The sequence below is a fragment of the Choristoneura fumiferana genome, chromosome 2 (genome assembly GCF_025370935.1).
Source record: "Choristoneura fumiferana chromosome 2, NRCan_CFum_1, whole genome shotgun sequence".
NCBI classification, from domain to species: Eukaryota; Metazoa; Arthropoda; class Insecta; order Lepidoptera; family Tortricidae; genus Choristoneura; species Choristoneura fumiferana.
Genome location: NC_133473.1, coordinates 916,704 through 943,795, shown reverse-complemented (window position 1 = coordinate 943,795; position 27,092 = coordinate 916,704). Strand labels below are relative to the sequence as shown.

The window sequence follows — 27,092 nt, the reverse complement described above, 5'->3', positions numbered from 1 at the left end:
CAAAAGGTATTTTTTTGAAGATACAGCCTTTTGCTTGGGGCAAAACAGGAGAACAAGTCCCAGTTACACTTCAAAATAAAGCTCAGCAGGCGACTTGTAGGTATTAAGTTTAACGGCCCGTGAAAAGTAAAGTTATTCTAATATTCAACTCTCCAAGTTTGTAGCAAGCGATCACAGGACGCCGTGAGAGTTGGCTACTCCGCAGGCGACTTGGCGCCGGGCGAGGGACAAATTTCCAGACAATAGGACAATTATAGGTAAAATGTTGCTGTAAAAAAAACTGGGCAAGTGCTAAGGGCTATAGTTTTTTTGTCTTTCTAGATGGTGCCACTGTTGCGTGAGGTTTTTAAGTGTGGCTTTCAAAGTGCCCACTGCGGATTGGGAACTTCACACACACCGGTTTGTGCAGGTTTCCTCGCGATGTTTTCTTTAACCGTCAAGCTAAATGCCATTGCCATTAGTAAATTTAGAAAAAATCTGTTAAAAAAAAATACCCTGAGTTGTAAGTCCCTAAAATATGTGAACAACTTTCCTAGGATTCACTTATTAGATCCTGACATGGTGACATTGAGAAACTATTGGAAGCATTCCTATTCCAACGAAAAAAAAAATGAAATCCTACTTCCTACTTAATATTATAAATGTACTTTGCAGGTATGTATTTTGCAGGTGGTAGGATCTTGTGCAAGGTCCGCCCGGATTGCTACCACCATCTTGCTCGCTAATCCTGCCGTGAAGCAGCAGTGCTTGCACTGTTGTGTTTCGGCGTGGAGAGTAAGACAGCCGGTGAAATTACTGGCACTTGAGGTATCCCATCTTAGGCCTCTAGGTTGGCAACGCATCTGCAATACCCCTGGTGTTGCAGATGTTTATGGGCGGTGGTGATCTCTTACCATCAGGAGATCCACTTGCTCGTTTTCCATCCAGTCGAATAAAAAAAAAATGTGAAATTTTGTAAAGATGTCTGGAGGTTTGAATGTTTGTTACTCAATCACGTCTAAACCGCTGAACCGATTAAGATGAAATTAGGTACGTATAGTTTGAGTCCCGGGGAAGGATATAGGATAGTTGTTATCTTGGAAAATTTCATAGTATCCGCGGGATAGCGATAAACAAATACTACGCGGACAGAGTCGCGGGAAACAGGCTATAGTTGGTTCATAAATGACTTTTGAGGTAACAAACATAAAACAAAACAATCAAATTGGTAACCTCCTCCTTATTTTGAAGTCGGAAGTAAAAAGCGTAGTAATATCGCCGAAGTTGGCACAGTGGCTTGGCGCGTTGCCGCCGTCGGGTGATGTATGAACTACGCGTGCGCGGGTACAACGGGAGAGACTTAGTATGGTTAATAATGGGACTTCGATATACGACCTAGGTACACTTTGGCTTTTTTGACGATTCTGTTTTAGACTAGTTATGTTCTGTGTCTTTGTTTCTGCAGAAAAGAAACGGAGAACAGATCGAACGGAGAATGGAGGCCGCAGATCGGCAATCGCAGCGTAGGGCGTCCGCCAATGAGATGGACGGATGAACCTGGTGAGCTGAGCTGGCAACGTTGCGTTTTTGTTAGTTTTTCTCGATTATTCCACAAAAATTGAATGAAAATTAAAAAAATGCAGTCTGATAGAACACTTCTTAATATAAGTTGATGTGTCTACTTCAATAATTATTCATGATAGACTTTTATATTGTTTAAAAACAAACAAATGTTTATTAACCGTTTTTAAAGAAAATAAAAGTCTAAGTTAAAAACGTACAAAGGTCTATCACGAATAATTATTGGAGTAGACACATTAACTTATTATATGAAGAAGTGTTCTATCAGACCACATTTTTAATGTTCATTATATTTTTATGGAATAGTCGAGAAAAACTAACAAAAATGCAACGTTGCCAGCTTAGCGGGTATAAACGCTCGGTGAATGCAGGCTTCTAGAGTTGAGGTCTTCAGGTCTGTAGGGGACCTTTAAGTCTATAGTGTCCAGTAGCCTACTTAATGGACATCCTACGGCATCAGGCTTCTAGAGTTGAGGTCTTCAGGTCTGTAGGGGACCTTTATGTCTAGTGTCTAATAGTCTACTTAGTGGAGTTCCTACGGCATCAGCAGCAAATCAATGATAATGATTTCCGTAGAAAAATAAAAGATTTACTGACCCCATAGACATTTTCTACCGACATACAAGCTTGTCATGGGAACCATATGATCAAGTACCTAGTTAATATATCAGGGGACTCTTGACACCAATTGACTTAGTCCCAAACTAAGCAAAGCTTGTAACGGAAAAACATACTTATATAGATAAATACGTATACTTACATACAATATTAAACATCCAAGACCCGAGAACAAACATTCGTATTCTTCATACAAATATCTGCCCCGGCCGGGAATCGAATCCGGGACCTCAAGCTTCGTAGTCAGGTACTCAAACTACTTGGCCATCCGGTCGTACCTACCTAAACAAAAATCGTATAAAAATATTAATTTAGGTGTTAGCCATTCTTTATCGATTACTAATTTCTCGGTGCGACCTCCCCTACGCTGTCTTAATAGATACTGATGCTGACTAAATAAGCTTAGCATGACTAAATACGAACGTTTCCGAGAAAATACGATGGTAAAGGATTATTCACTTAGTACATTTGTTCATTCCCTTCTCTTCCACTTTGAAACCTTTTTCCACAGTGCCCGTATCGATCCCGACACGCCCTAAATGAGTGTAAATTAACTGTAAATACAGACACACGACGGAATAGCTTTTATTCCCATCCAATTGTCTGCCGGGCGTTTGCATCGCCTCCACAGACAATGCGAGCCTTTCAAACCTCTCTTTAAGCGTTTTGGGTGAAGTACACGGCATAAGCGATGATAACACAGAACAGTGGTACAAAAAAAATATTTACTGTCATTCGGTGCAAATGGAAAATTGACCACTAGAAATTAACCATGAAATTGTACCAAAATGAATAACATCCAGAGTGAATTTGGTCCAATTGTAATTAAAAAATATTCAGCAAATGTATTTTCGCTGTGAACTGATTAAGCCCGAATGCAATATTAATAATAAAATTATATAATTGTTCTTATATCGCTAGTAATAAATTAAATATCGTTTTCAGATCAAAATGAATATCATTTTGAAGACTGGTTTTGTGAGTATCACCGAATATAGCATTTCAACTACAAACCGTTTCATAAGGAAAAGTGTTGGTATCTGCTGGACATGTCCAGGATGTAGAGGAATTAATAACAAAACAGGGACAGTGTTCAATAATTCAAACTCGCATCATAACACAAACATCTGCCTATTACTAAAATTAGGTAATTAAGTCTAAACAAATTGCTTTGTTAATGACAGATTCATATGAGTATGACAGATGACCGAGCCTACATTATTTCTACTTTTAGCCTCTATGAGCGCTGCGATAGATTTCATTACCCCCACCTAGTACTTCGCACCCAGCGAATAAGTATATCAAATGTGTCAATTTTATCATAAGACAAAATACCATTTTCGACGATATTTAGGATCCATGGACAGTTTTCCTTGTTGTTGTTGATTGAAAGAACTGAAAATTGGTTGGGAGGATCAACTGTTATACAGGATACCTCTACGAGTATACGGGATGTATCTTACGCTTAAAAAGAAACAATGTCTCATAACAGTCTTAACTTACACCACCCCTATAAACGTTTCAGTAGCGGTATTTAGGACGCCGGAGAATACGTCTTTACATCTTTGAGAAGCCGGAAACAATTACATGCGAACGCTACGTCTTGCACCACCACGCCTTTCAGCGTAACTTTATACGTTAAGTTATACTCCGTGTTTCACGTTTCACAATATGATATATTCATCGTAACGCGAGATGTCACGTTTTGTTTCTCCTTGTACGTTACGTTTTGAGTTTTAAGGTCTTTTGGGGTTTAATTGGGATCGTGTAGGATTGTGTTTGACGTTTTGGTTGATACAGGTTTACTGTAGAAATTGGTAGGAATAATGATGACATAAAAAAGGGAATATTTTCTTATTTGTACTTTTCGGCACTACTGTAACGTAATGTATTTTGTTTTTCTTGTGTTTTATTTTTCATGGCTGTTATTATGCACGTTAAATTTCTTTTTACGGTATGTAAGAAGAAGAAAATCGACTGTTTAGCCTTATTATATATATAACTGTGTAGGATACTAGTATATATTTTACATCAAAGAGATTTGAAAATTAGATTCGTATATAACTGCCATAGAGTTATTTCTATCGCTCCCGTACGTAACCCTTCTTCGGACAGTCGGGTAAAAAGTAGATAATTGTTGGTATCTTATTAATTAACTACTTCCGTAAGCAATTCCTTTTTTGATTTGAAGAAAGAAAAAATAACATGGATTGCCCATAAGCATAACAAGCATAAAAAGCATGTAACTTTAAGCAACTAAGTAATTATGTTTTATTTCAATTTAATTAAAAAAAGAGCTCCATCGATACTATCGATGATTCCGCCTGTGTCGATGTTGAAAAAGACCCTTCTTTGCCGTGGTACCATCAGATAGTAACACTACGATATTTTTTTGCCATAGTACCGTTGATGGTACCACAGTTTTTTTTTGCCGTTGAACCATTAATGGTACTATGACAAAATAAGATTTCTCTAGTATCACATTATCGGTTGGCCGTTTTACGGTAATTCATGTTCATTTAACAAGTGGCAAGGTTCAGACGCCCTTCTGGTTAAACACTTTTGTAACTCTTGTTTCCAGGCGGATGTTATACCTGGCCACCAAAGTTCATGTCTTTACAAGCTTTTATTTAGTTTCAGCTGTTTCTTTATTTATTTGTTTGTTTGGGTCAAATCATGGAAGCTAAATTTGATCCACTTCTAGTACACCGATCCAGTACAGTCCGATCGACTTGAAATTTGGCAAACGTATGTAAATTGGTGACAATGCAATAATCTGGTAGTGACAGCTTGGTGGTCCTGCCTGAAGGAACTCCTCCATGGTTAATAGCACCGACCTGAAATTTGGTACGGATATAGTTTAGATGACAATGCAAGTACGGTCAACAAAAAGTACAGTCAGCAAAAGAAAATTTTAACAAGAAACTTATTCTCGTTGTTGCAGACTAAACTACTTGTTCTGCGGCCTGTCCCCGTGGTGGTGGCACGCGTGCAATGTCGCGCTGCACGCCGCGTGTTGCGCGCTCGTCGCGCGCACGGGCGCGGTCGTTGCGCGCTTGCGCCGTCCATTCGCAGCGTTCGCCGCGCTTCTGTTCGCTGTGCATCCTGTTCACACTGAAGCGGTAAGTGAAGAACACAAATAATATAAGGTTCAATTACAGACATTCACATGGTAAAAATATATGCTGTAGTAACAAGCGCTGTGGATTTTTGTTTTGGCCTAAGCACGATACCCAGGTGGGATGGCGACTCCATAGAGCGGCTAGTCGTGCAGGGAAAGGTGGAGGGAACCAGGTCGCGCGGCAAGTGAAGGCCGCTGTAGGAAACGGCGTATCTGACTGTGTCAGACAGTCTGCCAACAGAAGGGTATGGCGGATGTACGGAGAGCTGTGTCCGCCTCTACCACCGACGCGGACACCTCAATGTGACCACGACCGCTCTGCCAAGAGCGACACGACAAAGAAGAAGAGAAGCACGATACCTTAAGCATATAGCCCAATGAAAAGCATTCTGTAAATTGCACAAGAAAATAAAGTTCAAAATTGATTCGTAACAAAACTTGCACTTAAAACTATAAATAAACTAACCTCTGTTTTTATCACAGTCAGGGGTGGCGCTTTTTACAAATGAGATCTTGTGGGCGTATGTTATTTCCAATGAATGACGGAGTTCAAGTGATAAGCATTGAAACTATAAACCTGAATTAAAAACTTTCTCCCAATTTAGTCAGTTCAAATTAAATAAATGTATTACATTTTTATCGACATAATAGTTTTTAAACGGACGCACACAGAAAAATAACTTGATTCGAAATTTGAATATTTCCGTATGCAACTAGGATTATTTAATCCCAACCCAGAGGATATCCAATATTTTTAATGAATACTCAAAACCTAAAGGCATTGTGCTCTGGACTAGAACAGGGTACAAAGCAGAAACCCATTGTGCAATGCTAGAAGCACGTAAAGTGCAGCCATCAACTTGTCACAGTGGGAATTCATTGCACTGTGGTCTCTTTCCATTTTTCAGAGCCGCATCTCACTGTCGAGAGCTTTATTATATCTTTATGATTGTGCTGTACTGTGTTTCTGTAAATGGACAGTTGTGGAAATATTTGTCAGCTTAGGTTGCTTTTCTATCTAAATTATTACCTGGCATGGTTACGCAGTGATATTTTTAACCGCCGCACAAAAAGAGTGTTATTGACACCAACGTCTGTCTGTTTGTCTGTGACATTGTAGCTCTCAGACGGATGGACTTATTTCAATGCGAGTTTTCTTGCGATGATTTTCTTAGCTATGTTTAATAAAAGTTGATTTAGCCGTTTTTGAGATACTCGTAAATTGAAATGACAATGTCAGGGATTTTTCAACTTTTATAAGTAAGTTAGATTAGGGTATCAGAGAGGATTTTTTGAGGGGGTTAACAAAAGCCATGACAGTCTAGAGGTTTGATTTCTAACCTCTCAAGCAAAGAGTCGTGGGTTGGAGCCCGGGCCAGCACCTCCAAGGTTTTTTGCAATTTATGTGCGAATTACATAGGTATGAAATTTATATAGTCCTCCATATCTGTATGAATGACATAAAATATACGTAATATACTGAAGAATATTTAACGTATATTCTATCGTGAGCTCCAATATGGCTTGCTAATCTAGACCTAAGTTTTAAAAACTTTCTCGCAAGCATAGAATTTAACATTTCTCTGATCTTTACAATTGATGTTGTGATCAAACATTGTGAGTACAACTGTAGTGTTATTTTCACAGTAAAAGAGGGTTCTCGTTCTGTAATACCCATTCGTATTATTTATGTAAAAATTTAGGTGATCCTGTGGTAGAGCTTTTTTTTACGACGGTGTAGGCATTCCCTGAGAAATCTTGGACTTATAGACAGCTTAATCTCACTTACTTCACCTAGATCTATATCCTAATAACATCTCAGTAGAATGTCTTAAAGGGTGCCACAACATGTGCTTATGAATTTATATGCAATATTCCTCCAACAGAATGCACTGAATTATTCATAGCAATGTGCTAGCTCATCTGTAGACTGCTTTAGGTTGTCTTGGATTGTTTTGGCTTAAAATAAAAACAGAGTTTATTTAAGAATGAGTTCTGTCTTTTTGTAAGCATAATTGTAAGGTCGAATTCAAAGATAATGTTTACACCGTACTACTTTGTCGCGATAACTTCGTGTTTGACCTTTTAAATCAAACTGTCCTTAAATTTTATTCTAATTTGTCATTGTAATTTTATTTTTGGCTGATAATTTTTTCTTGTATATCGATTACTCTTATTCATTATTTTATCTATATACATTTGACGATCCTTATCTGAATGTGTTATACCTATTACTTGAAGGTGTTTCTAATGTATTTTTTCAGAAGGTAATAAATATCTATCTCTCTATTTCTCTCTAGTTCTTTTGTCGTGTGATATGTTGATTTGTAAGCACTAGTAATGATCCTAAAGCAAAAAATCCCATGTCGAAACCTATTAAATCTTGATTGACATGATTTTGTATAAAAAATAGTGAAATCTCATAAACAGCCTACTGCTTAAGTAGCGTAGTGGAAAAAGGCAACCTGAGATATGTGTGCATAGGAGAAATTCATGTCTGTTCTCCTGTCCAGTGGTAGTGTACGGGTATGGCACGCAGCACGGAATGCTGAGGACCTGGGTTCGATTCCCAGCGCTGGTCTCTTTTTCTGGTTTTTCTGTGCATCCATGTCGCAGTTTGTATTTTCGATACAGTCTATCTAAACCTATCTGTATTTCCTTTTTGCACATTGCAATAAAAGAGATTTACTACAACTTTTACTTGACAGCCTAGAAGATAAATGTAATGAAAATACAGCAATTTTGGCTAAAATCTAGTTTGTTTGTGTCCATGACTTGTGCTTTATTCTAACTAAGGCGTTTCCGCGGCAAGACCAAAGTGTTAAGAGTACAAATACATATAAGACACAAAACACTAAGCAGACTTACGTCCCCTCAATTAGGGTCTCAGAACTAAAGCACAGATGTAAGCTCCCACCTGGGAGCAAACAGCCGCGCACCCGTGACCCGGCCAACTCAAACACAAATACTTGATAAGATAAATACAAACACAATACGCGTGGTATTTGATTGCGAGGGGAATACCTAATTCGCTGCAAACAGGGTGATAAGTGTCTCGTTAGCGATTTTTGACAAAGGTCGAAAAGAAGGACTTTTTTTGTCTTTATGGGCCTTTAAAACGCACCGTAGACGCGTCTTTGTATCGACAACAACACGATATACCTAACGCCAGTTGTTGTAGCTCTATAGAAAGAAAAACGCGCTATCAACGCGCGTTCCTAAAGCCAAGTTTAGATCTCTAAAGCCGAGTTTAGACTTGCAAGAAAATAGTGCAATGCACATTGCGAGGGCATAAAGCCAACGACTTTGTAGTGGTCAATCATGTGCCGCAATGTAATGCAACTTGAACGATTTTTCTTGCAAGTCTAACTCGGCTTAAGATAAATCGTGCAAGTTGCATTATCTGCGTTGCGGCGCTCGATTGACGATTGATTGAAAAAACGCAATGTATCAAGGCTTAAGGCACTTGTCCCACCGCCGACGATGAGCGAGAAACGAGTGGGCGAGCAGCGAGAAGTGAGTGTAGTTTTGTCGCTCGGCTGTAAGCGAGTGTTCGCGTGCGACGGGCGATTACTCGCTCCACTCGACTCGCTCGTGCGGGGCGGCCGCCAAGCTGACATCGCTGAGCGAGTATCTATAGCTCAGCGAGTTTTATAGCTCTTGTCGCTGCGACAAAAGATGTAAGAGCGAGTTCTCGCCGACAGTGTGAACAGCCAGCGATCAACTATTAATATATGTGTCTCTTTTACTCACACAGGATCTTATATCTTTTGTTCGTTTCTTGAGCGAGAAAATAGTCGATAGCCAATCGTTTCCTCGCTGGCGGTGAGACAAGTGCCTTATGTCTAACTTACTATTACCTACTTTTGATTCTATGAATCTTCAGTTCTTTGGTTACAGTAAGTAATTAGTTTGCTTATTATTATGTAGATATATGGAGTGTCCACAAGACTAAGTATGTGTGTTCTAAAGGGATGAATTATTTTCTTTGCCTCATTGTTCCTCGTTCCTGCAGCGGGCTACTACAAAACTCGAAACTCGAATTGCGTGTCGTGCGGTCCCTCTGACACTATACTATTTAACACGAGAGCGAGAGGGACAGTACGATACGAACTTCGAGTTTCGAGTTTCGTAGTAGCCCTGCTGTAGTTATTGTAAGAGATACATTGTTCGTACCTATCTACTAAAGTGAGGTTATGTATTTTTTCATAAATCAATTCGATGAAAAACCTTTACAGGGGTTCAGTCAACCTACTTAATCCAATAAAATTGCTGAAATACTTAGGAAACATTTACAGATACATTATTTTACCATATTATGGTTATGGGTGGCGTCGAATTAGAATTACACCTCTCCATTTCTTCCGTGGATGTCGTAAGAGGCGACTGAGGATATAGGTTAAGGTATACCGTAGGCGACAGGCTAGCAACAGTTTTTGTCACACTTAAAACCTAAAATTGGTAAAAGTGGCTCCGAAGCGGTAATGTTTTGTGTGCTCTGCCTACCCCGTTTGGGAATACAGGCGTGATGTTTGTGCGTGTGTGTGGCTAATGTTAGTAAGATGTATTAAATAATTATGTGTTCCACACAGTTTTCATTAGTTATTAGAAGCGGCGAAAAAACTAGGTAGACAGAGTTGCTCTGAAAACAGTGAAGTTATATTACTCGCTATACTTAGCACATCTCACCTTATGTCGATAGAACTTAACTAAATAATATTTGTAACCTGAAAAGAGAAACAACATTAAAGTATATTTTTTATCGAGGGACTAAAATAAGCCAATAATTATACCCGAGGTGGTTAGCCACCTGAGCTTTAGCGAGGGTGTCTATTTATCAGAGGGTTTATTTTGGCTCTTAGTCTCGAGGTGAAAACTCTATTTTTTACTTCGATTGCGAGAAAAAAATAGGCATTAATCGTTTATGATTTACGCTCTACAACAATTTACCATCAACAATTTACCATCTTAGGCCTCATTTTCGCCTTCCATTAAGCAAGATTGAGGCCAAACGTAAGCCAGCAATTGCTATTCCAGCCGAGACTATATATAAAGCTTTTCTCAAAAATGGTGAATAATTCTGAAATAGAATAAACTTTTTCTCAAAATATATTATACAATTTAATTTTGTTCCAATATTTTTTTTATGCTTTCCCGCCTTTTTTCATTAAAAATAAACTGCAGGTGTGTTTTTCCACCGAAAACACCACAAGCTATTTCAGACCCAATAGAAAAAGTCCGGAGTTCCAACAAAATATCTGATACCGGCCATTAGACTTGGCTGTATACGACTTGTGCCAACATTTCCATGGCCTTTTTAACTTAAAAAAAAAATGTGACTGATTGCAGGCGCGCTAATTCATTATTGTCGAGCTAGCGCGCCTGCAATCTTTTAAACTTTTTAATTTTTCGCTGACCATAAACTATGCACTTCACCTTCTGATATGTAAAGAATAATGTCAACTTTTACGGACATTTTTGACAAAAGTATAATAAAGTGGAGCGTGCACAGAACCCTGTCCATTTTAATCTTGATCACAAAGTTCCACCGCCTGTACTGGCCATAAAACATCCGATATTGGACGGTGGGATGCACCCCGCTCGTCACGTATAAAATTAGTTCCAAATTGGATAGGGACTTTTGAATCTGCAACAGGAATTTGTTATTTTTATTAACGGTTCAATTATGTAGATTCTAGTGCTATGTGAGGAAACTTGCTGAGAATGCAGTTTTATTCAGAGTTTTTTAGCATTGTTCTTCTTTTGTGCTGGTCCAATTTAAATGCTTCTGTAGGTGAGAAGTAAAAATTTTAAACCTTATGGCATTCTTAGCGACTTCAATTCTATCAATTTTATCTGATTATTATTAAATAGAACTTCAAATAAAAACTGGCCAAGAGCGTGTTGGACACGCACAAAATAGGGTTCCGTAGCCATTAGGAAAAATGTAAGTAATATTTTTCTAAGGATTTCGAATTTTATACGGAATCTTCCAAGTTTAGGTATATTTTATACCTTAGGCTGCTATTTACTCTTAAAACTCTAATTATTCTCAAGCAAACTTAGCCGTTATAGTTTTTCTTGAAAGTTTGATTATATTTACAACCATCCTAATTTTTTTCAAATTTTTCCACCCACCGGTTTAGATTTTAGAGGGGGGGGGGATCCAACGATACCCCACACTATAGTGTTGGATGAGAAAAAAAAATCACCCCCACTTTACTGCTATGGGAGGTACACTTAATTTTTTTTTTTTGAATTTTTTATTGTACCATTTTGTCGGCATAGTTAACATATATATTCGTGCAAAATTACAGCTTTCTAGCATTGATAGTCCCTGAGCAAAGCCGCAGACGGACGGACAGACAGACAAACAGACATGGCGAAACTATAAGGGTTCCGTTTTTGCCATTTTGGCTTAGGAACCCTAAAAAGTATGTAGTTTCTTAGCAACTTTTAGATTCTCGTTCATATTTAGGGGCTGAGGGCTCCGAAAGTAGTTTCAATGAAGGCTATCGCGAATGAATTCGCCGCTAGAGGCGCTAGTGTAGCGTGAGGTCTCCGAAATGTCAAATCTCATAGTTTTTGGGTGAGCTACGCGGGTTTATTTATAATTAGATTTTTTTTGTGAATATTTTGCATTACCTGAAATTAATTATGGCAATTATGCATTACGGGGCAATGAATGTCTGTGTTTTGAGACAGTTTTGTCTTTTGGAAACTTTTGTCCACCCTTTTTTTCCGAACAAAACAGGACTAAGCAACACTGTGGTTGCTGGATATTTTTATGGTACGGTTTTAAGGTGTTTTAAATATGATTTTAATCTAAACTTTGTTTTAACGCCCGTAATAACAGACTCTGAAAGCCACACTTAAAAACCTCACGCAACAGTGCGCCATCTAGTGAGACAAAAAACGATAGCCCTCATTGGATCACGTTTCCTACATTTCAGACTGCATCTTTTCCGTAATCAATCGTGGCAGTGTCTAACGCAATCGGAATTACTAGCCACCATTTTGAACCCCCGACACACAAAAAAGGGGTTTTATAAGACCGCTATGTGTGTCTGTGGCGCCGTAGCTCTTAAACGGGACCGATTTGAATGCGGTTTTTATTATTTGAAATCAGGATTTCTAGCGTTGGTTCTTAGACATGTTACATCGAAATCGGTTGAGGCGTTTTTGAGATATTGAATTTTGAATTGCCTTTCCAACTTTTTGTTGGTTAGGTTGGATAAATTTTTTGTTAATCGGCCGGGCTTTTTGGGCGGATTCTCGTAATTTGCATAATCTTGTGATAGCTACTCATCCAAGTTTGGCGCTTTTAAAAAATATATCTAGTAAATTATTTTGTCGTTGGTTTAGGATAAAAATGCATATTCTCATCATCATCATCATCATCATCTCAGCCGTAGGACGTCCACTGTTGGACATAAGCCTCCCCCACAGACCTCCAGTTGCTCCGGTTGCTAACGGCCTGCATCCACCGTGAACCTGGGGCTTTAAACAGGTCATCCGTCCATCTTGTTGGTGGACATCCTACGCTGCGCTTGCCGATCCGCGGTCTCCACTCGAGAACTTTTCGACCCCAACGGCCATCCGCTCTCCGTGCGATATGGCCCGCCCATTGCCACTTCAACGAGCTAATTCGCTTGGATATGTCGGTGACCCTCGTTCTTCTACGTATCTCCTCATATCTGATTCGATCCCGTAGAGAAACCCCAAGCATAGCTCTATCCATAGCTCGCTGAGCAACTCTGAGCCTATTTATAAGGCCTAAAGTAAAGCACCACGTCTCGGATCCATATGTCATCACTGGCAACACACATTCTATGAAATGATTCTATTCTATTCTATGAAATTGCAATTAAAAATATTTCTTCTACATAGTGATCAACTTAGATGGCAATTATTAATAAAAAGTAATGTAAATTTTAATGACAGCATTATGAAAAGCATGAATTAATGTATTTTCTTTCTTTCAACATTAAAAATAATAGTTGATTTTACAAAACATAGATTGTTTCACATAGGAGCCCCTTAGTATCAGCTGCTTCCACTTGACCGACTGCAGCGTACAGCTCGTGTTATCGGCGATCCAATACTTTCTGGGAAACTTGATACTTTGGCCCTACGCAGAGACGTTAGTTCTCTCTGCGTTTTTTATAGGATCTACAATTGGGCCCACAGCCCTAATAATGCTGTAGGTGTCTATGCTGCCGTCCTAACGAAGAAGGCGGCAAAGTGACTTTAGCGGCTTTTTAACTTTTTGATACATGCATACTCAGAAAAAAATTCTGCGTCGAACGGTATTGACTTTTTTTTTCTATGACAGTTAGTTCTCGAGATACACAGCAGTTAAACGACACGTATTTTGGTTTTTGTTGGGGTTTTATAATCTAAAAAGCCATGATTGGTATTAAATAAGCTAAAAAGACGTTATGTCTCATTAGCTGCTTTATATCATGCTTAAAATATAACACTTTTCTAAGCTAAAAAGCGCTTATCGACTATTCATACTTTAAAAAGCGGCTAAGTTCGTTTAACGAGGTTTTAACGAATTGTCATTGCTGAAGTTAAATACTTGTTTATAGTCTTAAAAGCAGTATTCTTTAAATTATACTCTATAATTACGTTATGGGACCTTAGCCGCCTTTTTGCCTATAACACTTAAATACATTACGTAATACATTTAGGTGTCAGGAAAGCGGTGACCGCCTTTTTACTTCAGTGACATAGAGTTGATTTTTGTTCAATAATATTTTTGAAGCGGTTAAATAGCAATAATAAGTTAAAAAGCGGCTAGATTTTTGTCAATGTTAAATAATATTAAAATGCTTAATTTTAATATATATTAAAAAAATCTTACGTAGTTTTTTGGTTAACGTCAATAATGTTACCTAAGTAGTTTTGTACCTAGATTTAAGTAAAATTGAGGTTTTGACTTTTGGGTGAATTTTTGAAATCATTTTTTTACGTAATTTCGGCAGGCAATTTTTTTTAATTTTGTGAAAATAATCACTCGTTGAGATACTCTTTTGGATTAGGATTTCAATGATACAAGAGGCACCTATTTAAATTCAATAACTAAGTAGTTATGCGATATTGAAAAAAAAATCGCCACTGAAATTACGATATTGACAGCGAAATTACGTTTTTATGAATAACATAGGAAATAAGTTTGAAATTACGAACTATTACTATGATTTATGTACGTAACTATAATTTATTTTATATACATGTACATATCATGTGTATAGATATATTAATAAAGTAAAGAATTAAAGTTTTAAATTATTGATTAAAGTTATTCTTAATTATCAATAATTGAATGTAGGTTTGATCAAAATAAATCAATGCGAAATCGGTTCGCTTGACCTTTCAAAATTCGTAATTTGCGAAGTCGTTCTTGCACCTACTGTAAACGACAGACATATACTAGCATGCTCATTAGCAGACGTGTTCATACTTATTATTATCATTCGTCCTTCCAACCCCCGCCTCACGTAGTACGCTCAAAGATGGCAGTGATCCATATAGCCAGCATGCCACTAAAAAGCATGCCTACTTTAAGCATGTCATAAACATACACGCTAGTGCTAGTAGTGATACTAGTAGATAGTAATTTTTTATTAATAGCATGCTTTTGTGCTAGTAATGAGCATAATTTTACATGAAACTACCGTTAGATTTAATCATAAAGATGGTGAACAAAAATGCCACCGGGATTACGGCACCGAAGATTACGACAGCGAAATATTTTGGTGAAATAAGACCCAAGTCAACTAATAAACAAAAATAGACACATTCAATTAAAATGATTGTATACCGCACAACAGGTATCCACGGAAATTACTGTTCAGATGACCAAAACACATCGCGCGAAAGACTTGTAGTGATAGGCACACAAAATTCGCTAGGTGGAGGTTCACTCTGCGTCATAACTAAAACACAATTAATGTACTTTTCCATAAAAATGCGAACATAGTGTTATGATTTCTAACCATTACGATATTGGCAAGTATTTGCGCAAAGTGATATTGGTAGCTGGACGTGGGACAATTACAAAATGGTCCCGTGGTCAACCTATTTTTCAATAAAAATGTATTTAGTATGAAAAAGTAAAAATAGAATGCATTATTTAATTAACTTCATTTTGATGTAAGTTTAGTAGGAAAATGACTCCAAGACACAAAGTTATGGTCAATTGATTCAACAAAACCGCGTGTGGGACAGGCCTCACAGACTTACTGCAGTTAGTGTTTCTAAGTTTGTGATATTTTTAATGCTGCTTTAATTGAAGTCAACAATGTTTATTATGTTAAACCTCGTCTATTGTATTGTATACAACGTATATAAAATTGTGTGGTATTATTTTATTACGAAGTTTATTTTTAATTGACCTGGGAGAGCCAAAAAAGTTGCTCTGAAAATTCACCCTTTTATGAGTATATTTCTCATTTCAAACTTTATAGAAGTAAATAATGAACACAGTTCAATAATAATGTGTTAATTGATAGTACCAATTTAGAAGTTTTTATGTTTTGAAGAATAAATCGTTGATTTTTTTATACAGATGATGGTTCCGGGGTCATGAGCAGGAGTGAAAGGGGTGATGGGGAGATTCACACTGAGCAACTTTTACTATGGGATCAGCCACGAAATCGTGAAAAAAATCAGCTATTCCATACATTTCGGATAGTAAGAGATCAATTATCTCTTAATTAGATGGTTTTTTTTCGTGATTTCGGGGCTGGTCCCATAGTAAAAGTTGCTCAGTGTGAATCTCCCCATCACCCCTTTCAGTCCTGCTCATGACCCCGGAACCACCCAGTATAGTATGCCTTTTAATTTTTTGTCATTACCTCTTCTCAAACAGCATAACACTTAATAATCGTAGTCCCATCATAACCTAAAATGCCGTTATCTACAGAGTGACTCACATATTACGGCTTTTTAATGTATTGAAAGTAAATATTTCTGTTGCTTAATAATTTTGATTAAAAAGTTAAAAAAATATCTAAGCTTTAAAACGGTTAAGGTGCTTTAACTTCATTTTTATTTACAACGCAACGAGCATCTTCTACTAGCAATAATAGACAATACCGCGGCTATCCGTAGTAACGACCTTCTAGTGTATTAATCGCACATAACTTTCATTTAAAATAACAATACTTTAAAAGTTATGTAGAATACTAAGCTTAAAAGTCGCTAGGGTACTGCTAACGGCCTTTTAACTTAGTATTCTTCGTCGAATAATATTCACAAATCCTAAGCTATAACATAAAAGCCTCCACAATTAATACTGTTTATAATTTTTGTATAATGAAAATATATACATAAAAAACGTGATTTTTTTATCTAAATTTTAATGTAATCAAAATTTTTGTGAGTCAATTTATGCCTAAGATACAGGTGTTTTAAATTTTGAAAAGTTTTTGCCGTTTTTCTCGAAAGTTACTTTTGTCACTTTGCCGCCTTCTTCGTTAGGACGGCAGTATGGGCGGTGGTGATCACTAACCATCAGGTGATCCGCCTGCTCGTTTGCCAGCTGTTCGATAAAAAAAACACATTATTTATTTCTATCAAATGTGTAGGATAAGGCACGGCTATTTAGGAGGTCTCAACCTTAACCAATTTAATTTAACAGTTATATCAATAAAGCATTAATAATATTATTATTTATTGCCGTCGGTGCCCGTCATGTGGTGCCCACCACGTGGCTTTGTGCGCCCATCTTTGTGGGTGCATCCGGCAGACATGCCCGGCCTAGTCCCACTTAAGTTTGGCGGTCGTGGAGGCGGAGATGGCGAGATAACCTGGACGCGGAACTGAGTGAGTGGACAAATATAGCTCTGGATAGGGAGATGTGGAAGTCAAGAGGAGAGGCCTTTGCCCAGCAGTGGGACACAGTTATAGGCTAAATATAATAATAATAATAAATTATTTATTTGAAAGGCTGTGCTATAAACTCAAGCCACTAGGCCACCAAGTATGTTCCTTTATCTCACCCGTCGTAACTTAACTTGTTTTAAATTCCCAGTTAAACTGACACAGACTTCAGCTTAAGCGAAGTCACTTAGCAACCTTGTAATTGAAATGTAAATGGCGTCTATTCTTCTGGAACGCTCTTTGAACCTTTTAATTATAGTTTGAGTTAGCGCAGTGAACAATTCTAGTTTATTTGTTGAATAAGTTCCATTCAGTTAAAGTGAAGTAGCTATTCTCGTCTGTTAATAAAATGATTTAGTGTAGAGTTTTTGTTAATATCTTTATTATTTGACAAATCGAGTTGCGGAGGAATTTTTCAAACGCTACTTAACTGGATTCGCGTTGTCATCGTTCATCCACCATTACCTCTCAGATTTCGACTTCTAGATTTTTTTACCGTACAACAGCAACACCTACTAGGCACTGGCAAAATCGTCCTCCGATGGACAGACACATATTTAAAAAAAAAACCTACTTATCTTAAAAAAGTACTTATCTTAAATGATTTATGAAAGATGTGGTCTTTTCGAGAACCAGTCGCTTTGCCACCTAGTTTTTTTAGATGTGGTCTGTTAACGATATGGTCGTTTAAGGAACCAGTCGTTATGCTAAGTCATTCGGAGATTTAAGCTTTACAGAGATGGTCGAAGGGGAAGAAATGAAAAGAAAATCGACGTTTCAAATTGTCAATTAGACTGACATATCCATGACTAGAAAGTCCATACAAAATTTCATTATTCTAGTCTAGAAGATAGATTACAAACAACGCTCGTATCTTCCTTAATTTTCAACAATAATATGTGATTCTTATGTCATTCGTTTTATTTTCCAATTTTGCATCACGTTAAATTATTGAAGAGTTTGTGTTTCACTTCTTTATTGCTTAGAAAAGGCCGCACTTGAGCAATATTTTTTAGGAGATTGTTGGATTTTTCATGCACAAAATTTCATTCCACTGAAAGTAAGTCAAAACTTGAAATTTATTACTAGCAAATTACATTCACAAACGAAATGGAATTTGTAAAATGCACGTCAAATAACCGACAGTCTATTAATCTCTTGAAGCCGTCCCGGCTTACGAAATATGATTTATACCCTGGCGATTTCAAATTGACAATGATCTCTCACTCTCACACCTCTCACTCGTTTTCAACGGGTATGAAGGAGACAGCATGCTTGTGCTTTAGTTTTGTGAGACTTATGAGTCCGTGCCCCAATTTGTCAAGCTTAATTATTTCTCGAGCTCAGCTTTAGTAGGTTAAGAGACTTAGGGAACTGACCTCCGCACACGGCGGAGCTACGTGACACTGGCTGTTTTCCTTATTATCTTTTTTAGGGTTTCGCATCCAGAAAATCCGAAATCACATTATTCGACAAAGAACGAAAGTCACTGACATTGCTCAGAGAATTAGTTCGTTGAAGTGGCGTCGGGCTGGCCACGTCTGTCGCAGGACCAATGAACGGTGGAGCAGACGAGTCCTCGAATGGAGACCACGGACGGGAAAACGTAGCGTAGGGCGTCCTGAGGCACGGCGGACGGATGACCTTAAGAGGATCGCTGACGGCGGATGGATGCGAGGGGCTGAAGACAGAGTGTTGTGGCGCGCCATGGAAGAGGCCTATGTCTAGCAGTGGACTGCTGTAGGCTGATGATGATGATCCAGAAAATAAAACCATTTTATACAGACTACACAAAGACGACAAAAAGGCCACCTATTACTTACCTTGTAATTTTCTCTCTGTGTACCTGTTTTCTGTATCGCTTACTATTTGTATTATTGTAAGATTTTATTAAAAGAAAAACTTTTCAGTCACACGTGGCAAGTTGTCGTTCATGAGGCGTTCAAAGAGACGCTGTTCAGCAGTGAACGTTTTCCGGCTAACGACGGTGTCGATGAGTCTTATATTTCTACAAGATACCGTGATTACCGGTGCTCCTGATATTTCTACGAGATACCGTGATCACCCGGTGCTCCTGATATTTCTACGACATACCGTGATCACCGGTGCTGCTGATATTTCTGCGAGATACCGTGATCACTGGTGCTCCTGATATTTATACGAGATATCGTGATCACCGGTGCTCCTGATATTTCTACGACATACCGTGATCACCGGTGCTGCTGATATTTCTACGACATACCGTGATCACCGGTGCTGCTGATATTTCTGCGAGATACCGTGATCACTGGTGCTCCTGATATTTCTACGAGATACCGTGATCACCGGTGCTCCTGATATTTCTACGAGATACCGTGATCACCGGTGCTCCTGATATTTCTACGAGATACTGTGATCACTGGTGCTCCTGATATTTCTACGAGATACCGTGATCACCCGGTGCTCCTGATATTTATACGAGATATCGTGATCACCGGTGCTCCTGATATTTCTACGAGATACCGTGATCACCGGTGCTCCTGATATTTCTACGAGATACCGTGATCACCCGGTGCTCCTGATATTTCTACGAGACACCGTGACCACCGGTGCTCCTGATATTTCTACGAGATACTGTGATCACTGGTGCTACTGATATTTCTACGAGATACCGTGATCACCGGTGCTGCTGATATTTCTGCGAGATACCGTGATCACCGGTGCTCCTGATATTTCTACGAGATACCGTGATCACCGGTGCTGCTGATATTTCTGCGAGATACCGTGATCACCGGTGCTCCTGATATTTCGTCGCAGTCGCATGCATCAACATCACGGGTAGACGAAACGTAGCGAGAATTATACGGAACCCTCCAACGTGCGACACTAAACTTGCACTTGGCCTATTTTTTATATACTTACGACACGAGTATTTGAGTATTACCCGCTCACGTATCTGAAGATCTCCGACTATCTTAGGTTTATTTTAACTTAACAAATCAGAATATTCTTAATCAAGCAATCAGAGTGGCTCGTTAGCATGATTAATCCGGCGATACGGCTTATTTATTTGCGAGTTAATTATGTCTATCCTTACACCATCGTGCTATCGGGAGATAGCGTCAGTGCGGGGTAATTTACAGCTAGGCCGAACGGCTGCTGGGAATAAGATCACGTCGTTATAACACAACCTAACCTAACCAACAAAAAGTTGGAAAACCCACGACTTTGTCACTTCAAAGTTCAATATCTCGAAAGCGGCTAAAAACAAGAATCACTAAAAAAACCATCGCTAGAAAACCTGATTTCAAATAAAAAAACCGCATTAAAATCGGTCCACCTGTTTAAGAGCTACGGTGCCACAGACAGACTCACCAACTGACACACAGACACGTCATTGTGCTATATGTATAGCAGTCAAACTTATAACACCCCTCTTTTTGCGTCGGGGGTTAAAAATGTAGTAGATACAAGATAGAAACTATGTATACGTTCAATGTATTTTCCCTATTTATCGAATATATTATGTGTAAATAAATGAATCTCTATCTCTCTTTCTATCTATCTATCTTAAAAACCGGAAGAGTTTCCATAAGGCTGCCGGCTGGTTGTATTTCAGCGCTGAATTGTGATGCCAATACAAGCGAATAATGCGCCAGCACTAGGATCACGGGTAATTTAAAATCATTTTTGTTTTACTTGATTAAAAAGTTTCTGGCATTTTGCGAAAATAAATACCCTACTAACCTATTTACTAAATACCAACGTTATTCATGGTTAATACTTATGTTGCTCGCGACTCCTTCTGCGAGGAATTCGTTTATAATAAAAATATTTTATGCACTTCATAGAGTCTCAGTTCAGCGGTCTAAAGTCACTTAGTCAAAATCAGTTCAACGATTTAAGCGGAAATCTCTACTAGTAAAAAATATTTCCTCAGGCCTAGGCCTAAAACAAGATGGAGCGATGACCTGGTAAAGATCGCGGGATCGCGGTGGATGTAGAAAGCACAAGACCAGTCTGGATGGAGAGCCTTGGGGGAGGCCTATATCCAGCAGTAGACGTGTTTCAGCTGACTTGATGATGATGATGAAAGATTATTTTTATTGTGAGTATCCAAATATCACAGCGGGCTCTCGCACTACCCGTATTTACGCCAACGCGGTTAGATTGGCCTCGCAGGGAGCCTTAATTAAGGCGCCTGTGCGCGACGTCCCGCTCTCGGTGTAGCGCACACCTTAACTCTTGTGGATATACTGGGAACACTTAGGTAGTGGGAACGTAGGTAGTGTTCTAGTCTTGTTTAGTTTAAGTAAACGCTTACAGCCTTATTCATAAAAAATCCTTAATTGAGGTTTGATCGGTCTGTTACTTAGCAGACTGATTAAGCTTGTTAGACGGTTGTCAAGAAGTATGATTCATAAACGCTTGCTAGCAGTCTGCTAGTTGTTGAGCTGCTGATAGACGGATTAGACGCGTTATGTTGGCCATCTTGACAAATCAAAGACAAAAAATGGCCTCATCGATAATTAAAAAAAAATTGACAGCAGTGACAGCAAATTAGCAGGAAAAAAATAAAAAGCGAGATGTTTGTTTTCCCGCCATTTCCGATCCGCATGTTTATGTTTAAGTGCAAAAAGCCGTAAAACATAATTACTTCCTAATTTTATTTTTTTCATATTTATTGTTAGTAAAGTAGTAAAGTAGCAGTAATAAATACCTAATTTAGAGGATTTTTAAATACAAATTCCTGAAAATATTTTTTTCTGGTTTTTTTTTTAATCTTTGCGTAACCCTCCCTTCACTAAAAATATCTTCGGTATGGTTTTTTGCTCTTGTCAAAGTCAGCTGTTCAAATTTGTGGCGGCCATTTTGTGACTTAGCAGGGAGATAAAGGAGGGTCTACGGTCCTCTAACTTTAGCAGAGCCTTGATCGACTGATTAGCGCTAACAGACGTTTATGAATCATGTTTTTTAGCATCGGGCCTTCAAGGAGCCTTCAAGGAGGCTCTAACTTTTTATGAATAAAGCTGTTAGAGTAGTTTAAATTAGGCCCATGCAATCTAAATACGACTTTTTAATTTCCTAGCACAGATATAGATTAAACTAGATTACGCAAATGCATCTACTTCACGAGTCCGAACCCCGACCAAACGTCGGGGTTGACCCCATACAAAGACTGACCGCTAACTGACTAATCATGACTAGTGACTGACTCGAGCCCCACGGCGCGGGCGGGCGGCGCATTTGGATCGATTTTGCGCGGACGTCGGGAAATTCACATCGCTAATTCGCGCTTGAGACGTCACAGTAGATATAAAAACCGGCCAAGAGTGCGTCGGACTCGCCCAAAATAGGGTTCTGTAGCCATTACGAAAAAAATAAGTAATATTTTTCTAAGGAGAAAAAAACTAATAATTTTCAAGCAAACTTAACCGTTATAGTTTTCCTTGTAAGTTTGATATACTTACGATCATCTTGAATTTTTTCAAATTTTTCCACCCACCGGTTTAAATTTTAAAGGGGGGGGGACGCTCGATTTTAATGAAAATTTTCACTTTAAAGTTGAATATTTCGCAAACAAATCACTGAATCGAAAAATCGTCTTAGCAATCCCGTAATGGTTATTCCACACTATAGAGTTGGATGAGAACAAAAAATCACTGCCACTTTACGTCCATGGGAAGCAGACTAAAAAATATATTTTTTATTTTTTATTGTACCATTTTGTCGGCAGTTTTCATATATATCCGTGTAAAATTAAAGCTTTCTAGTATTGATAGTCCCTGAGCAAAGCCGCGGACGGACAGACAGACAGACAGACATGGCGAAACTATAAGGGTTCCGTTTTTGCCATTTTGACTCCGGAACCCTAAAAAAGTCGTTTTTCTTTATCAAAACATAATGAAAGGCTGTTTATTAACGATACGTACCTAACTATACCCTTAAAGTTTACCTTTATAGCAAAAATACGCTCCTCATAAACGTAGATCATTATTTATAGATTGATGTTATCATAACCCTTTGGTTTGGCTCTAGTCGAGCAAATAAGTCGTACAGTCGTGCTCAGTCATTAAAGTGCTCCCGAATCTACGGTACAGTCACGCGCAGCCGCCATCCATCAGGCTTTGTCCTTTTGAGGTATGAATCTCGGGGAGTTCACATTTCACGCGGGACAAAGTGGAGCGATGAGGTGCTTTGTCAAGCGAAAAGTTTTTTTTTAACAGTTTTAGTTCTTGATTTAGGCCATTATTCATAGAGCTCAAATTATAAACTCTTTAATCTTAATTATATAAAAATGAATCCCTATTTCCCTTGGTCACGGCATCACGCGTGAACGGCTCGACCGATTTCGCTAATTCTTTTTCTGTTGTGTTTGCTATTGTCAGGAGAAGGTTCTTATAAAAGAAGATTTAGAAAATTAAAAAAAAAATACATCGGGGGCAAGACGCGGGCACCAGCTAGTTAAATATAATAAAGTCCCACTGCTGAGAAAAATCCTCCACCGATACTTTCACTGCTGTCTATCCTCCAGAATTTAGCCGTTTCCGAAAACTAATAAATAAATAAACAAATATACGTACAGGACTTGCTCCTTTAACACGTTCACTGCGGTTTCGGGTCGAATAGATCATATGCATATCTAGCCTGCGGTGCGGCGAAAAAATTACTTGAAATACCGCTGGTGCGGGATAAGTTTAAACAGGTTATCAGCTGAGTATGAGTGAGACAGTTAATGTTTTGGAATTGCCTCTTTCAAAGTAATCAGTCCCTATAAAAAAACGCCATCGGATCCTTTATGCCCTATACCGACTGAAAAGGAAAAAATAACGTCTGGTGCGGTATAGGATCTTAGTGACCCGATGCCCAATGACCCGATAACCGCACTAGATTATTGGCTATTTTATCTAGTGCAGTGCTCGTGATAAGAACAAACGATAGGTTTCTCCGTGAGTGTTTGCAAAAGTAACCGTTATTATCGTGCTTCCACATTTATAACATAAAATCAAATATCTCGTCTAAACACCGCGCCGCTCATAACTGCCAGCGCTTCCCTCAAAAACTACACGCGTAAAACGCATAGCCGTAAACATCTCAGAAACATGATTCAGCCATTAAAAACTTAACACTTACTCAAAAACCTGGATTATTCCAAGTAATTACCGACATACGCGAATTCCGTGTAACTGTTAAATTATTCAACCGGCGAGCGCCCCGAACTTTCCAGAATTTTAAAGCTGCGCAAAGCCACCTAAATCTGGAGGCATGTTTAAAAGATCCGGCAACTTGCTGATTAATAAACTTACGAGTTGTAATGTACGAGAGTGGTTTTGGCTTTCCTACTTCTTCTACGAAACTGGTAATCAAAGTAATAGAATTACTGCTACTGTGTTTCCACGAGCGATGTTGTCATTTTTTCATTCCTCTCTGCTAGATTACGGTATCTGCAAATAACTCATTTTGATCACTCCAGGTACCCGGTTGAGCTACGGCATACTTTTGAAACCGCAGTGACAATTCAAAAATCTAGACACGTGGTAGGTGTCAAGCCAAGTTCAAGCTATCAGAACTACGCGCAGCACCGTGTGGGTAGCGTATCTATAGCCAAGTTCTAGCTATCAGAACTACGCGCAGCACCGTGTGGGTAGCGTATCTATAGCCAAGTTCTAGCTATCAGAACTACGCGCCGCACCGTGTGGGTAGCGTATCTATAGCCGAGTTCTAGCTATCAGAACTACGCGCAGCACCGTGTGGGTAGCGTATCTATAGCCGAGTTCTAGCTATCAGAACTACGCGCCGCACCGTGTGGGTAGCGTATCTATAGCCGAGTTCTAGCTATCAGAACTACGCGCCGCACCGTGTGGGTAGCGTATCTATAGCCGAGTTCTAGCTATCAGAACTACGCGCAGCACCGTGTGGGTAGCGTATCTATAGCCGAGTTCTAGCTATCAGAACTACGCGCCGCACCGTGTGGGTAGCGTATCTATAGCCGAGTTCTAGCTATCAGAACTACGCGCCGCACCGTGTGGGTAGCGTATCTATAGCCGAGTTCTAGCTATCAGAACTACGCGCAGCACCGTGTGGGTAGCGTATCTATAGCCAAGTTCTAGCTATCAGAACTACGCGCAGCACCGTGTGGGTAGCGTATCTATAGCCGAGTTCTAGCTATCAGAACTACGCGCAGCACCGTGTGGGTAGCGTATCTATAGCCGAGTTCTAGCTATCAGAACTACGCGCAGCACCGTGTGGGTAGCGTATCTATAGCCGAGTTCTAGCTATCAGAACTACGCGCAGCACCGTGTGGGTAGCGTATCTATAGCCGAGTTCTAGCTATCAGAACTACGCACAGCACCGTGTGTAATCTTACCCGAACCATTTGGAGCCATTTTTAACCCCCTCATAACTATTTCATAAACTATTTCACATAAACATCTGGTATACCCTGACCAGTTCATATGTGGGACCCTGTCGCAGGGAGTTTCTGCTGTCCTTATCAAGCCTTTTTTTGATAAGAGCGGCAAATGCTGACTGCGAATAGGATTCAAGTGTTACGCACAAGGCTGTCAAAATATAGGTATTGAAATTCGTTTCTGCAGGACAAAACACTTCAAAGGTTAAATTAACTTGAAATGGTTCGGATATGCAATTCCGGTGACAATGCAAGTTTCATCAATTCAATCATCATGGGAATTCCTACAAACTACATCGTGAATTTTGAATGAGTTTGAAGAATGGGTATTCTTTAAAATGTATAGACATATCTCTATTATATAAATACAAAACGTTGGAGATTTAGGGACTTTACACGCGTATATCTCAATTGCGTGGAAATAGGGATAAGTGCTTTCGTTTCGTGTTATTCGAGTGATTTCGTGCGAAACACTAACAAGTACACACACTCACAAAATTTCGCTTGTAGTACTCTCTCCGGTGTTATTGATTTGGTTTCCACAGCGTATAAAGATCGTAGGATATGAAAATAAAATCCTTATTTTAATGGCTTAGCGCGTGCCAAATTTTAATCTGGATCCGACTTTGACGTATCAAAAGGTTCTGCAAATGGAATATTTTCAATGGTTTCAATTTGTTACATGGATGCAAAGCGATAGGTAGGTTATGCGATATGATACGATATGTTATCTATACTATATTCTTTACATAGTACAAAAAAGTCTCTTACCGCCATCTGTTTGTATATAACATAACTACGCAACAGATTTTGATTTCATCAATATCATTAAGTGGTTAGAGAACCTGACTACGAAGCTTGAGGTCCCAGGTTCGATTCCCGGGGAGATATTTGATATGAATAATACGAATATTTTGTCTCGGGAGGTTTAATATGTATTAAAGTATGTATTTATTATCAAAAAAAAAAGTATGTTTATCCGTTGCCTAGTATCCATAGTAGATACAAGTTTTTTTATTATAAAGTGTAAATTTGTATTAAATAAATGTTTTTTCAATCGCCTACTAAAATATTAGGATAATAATTATAAGACGTCTAGTGTCTGCCTTTGCGTCTTAATTACTTACTAAACTTTGGTTGTTATTTTGCGCCCTTGTTTATCTAAGAATGTTGGTTTATTTTGATTGAAAAAAGGCTTTTCATTGTCTAAACAAGATTTCTCCTACAGCACAAATATCCATGTTGTAGTAAATTGTTAAAGAAACGACATGCTTTGATTGGAATTTGTATTGAAGTAAAGTATAAACAATTATGTCAGTCAAGTTTAAATATAAGGAAATAGAAATTTGATTACAAAAGCTTATAAAAATAGCCAGTACCTATATACAACAATAGAGTACCTATTTTAACACCCGCCCATAATCAAAATTCTCTGTACATAAACTTGCTCATAACAGAATACTTTAAATGTAACATCACAAACCAAACAGTAGATAAAAACCAACGAACTAT

At 38.6% G+C, this 27,092-nt stretch overlaps 1 protein-coding gene across 1 annotated transcript in view; it reads left to right on the top strand.

The window, feature by feature from the left end:
• Positions 1–27,092, top strand: part of LOC141445604 (protein O-mannosyl-transferase TMTC1-like) — a 308,979-nt gene that overhangs the window by 209,762 nt on the left and 72,125 nt on the right. The window contains 1 exon segment of the mRNA XM_074111447.1: positions 5,123–5,300. Within this exon segment, the coding sequence (XP_073967548.1) occupies positions 5,123–5,300 (178 nt within the window).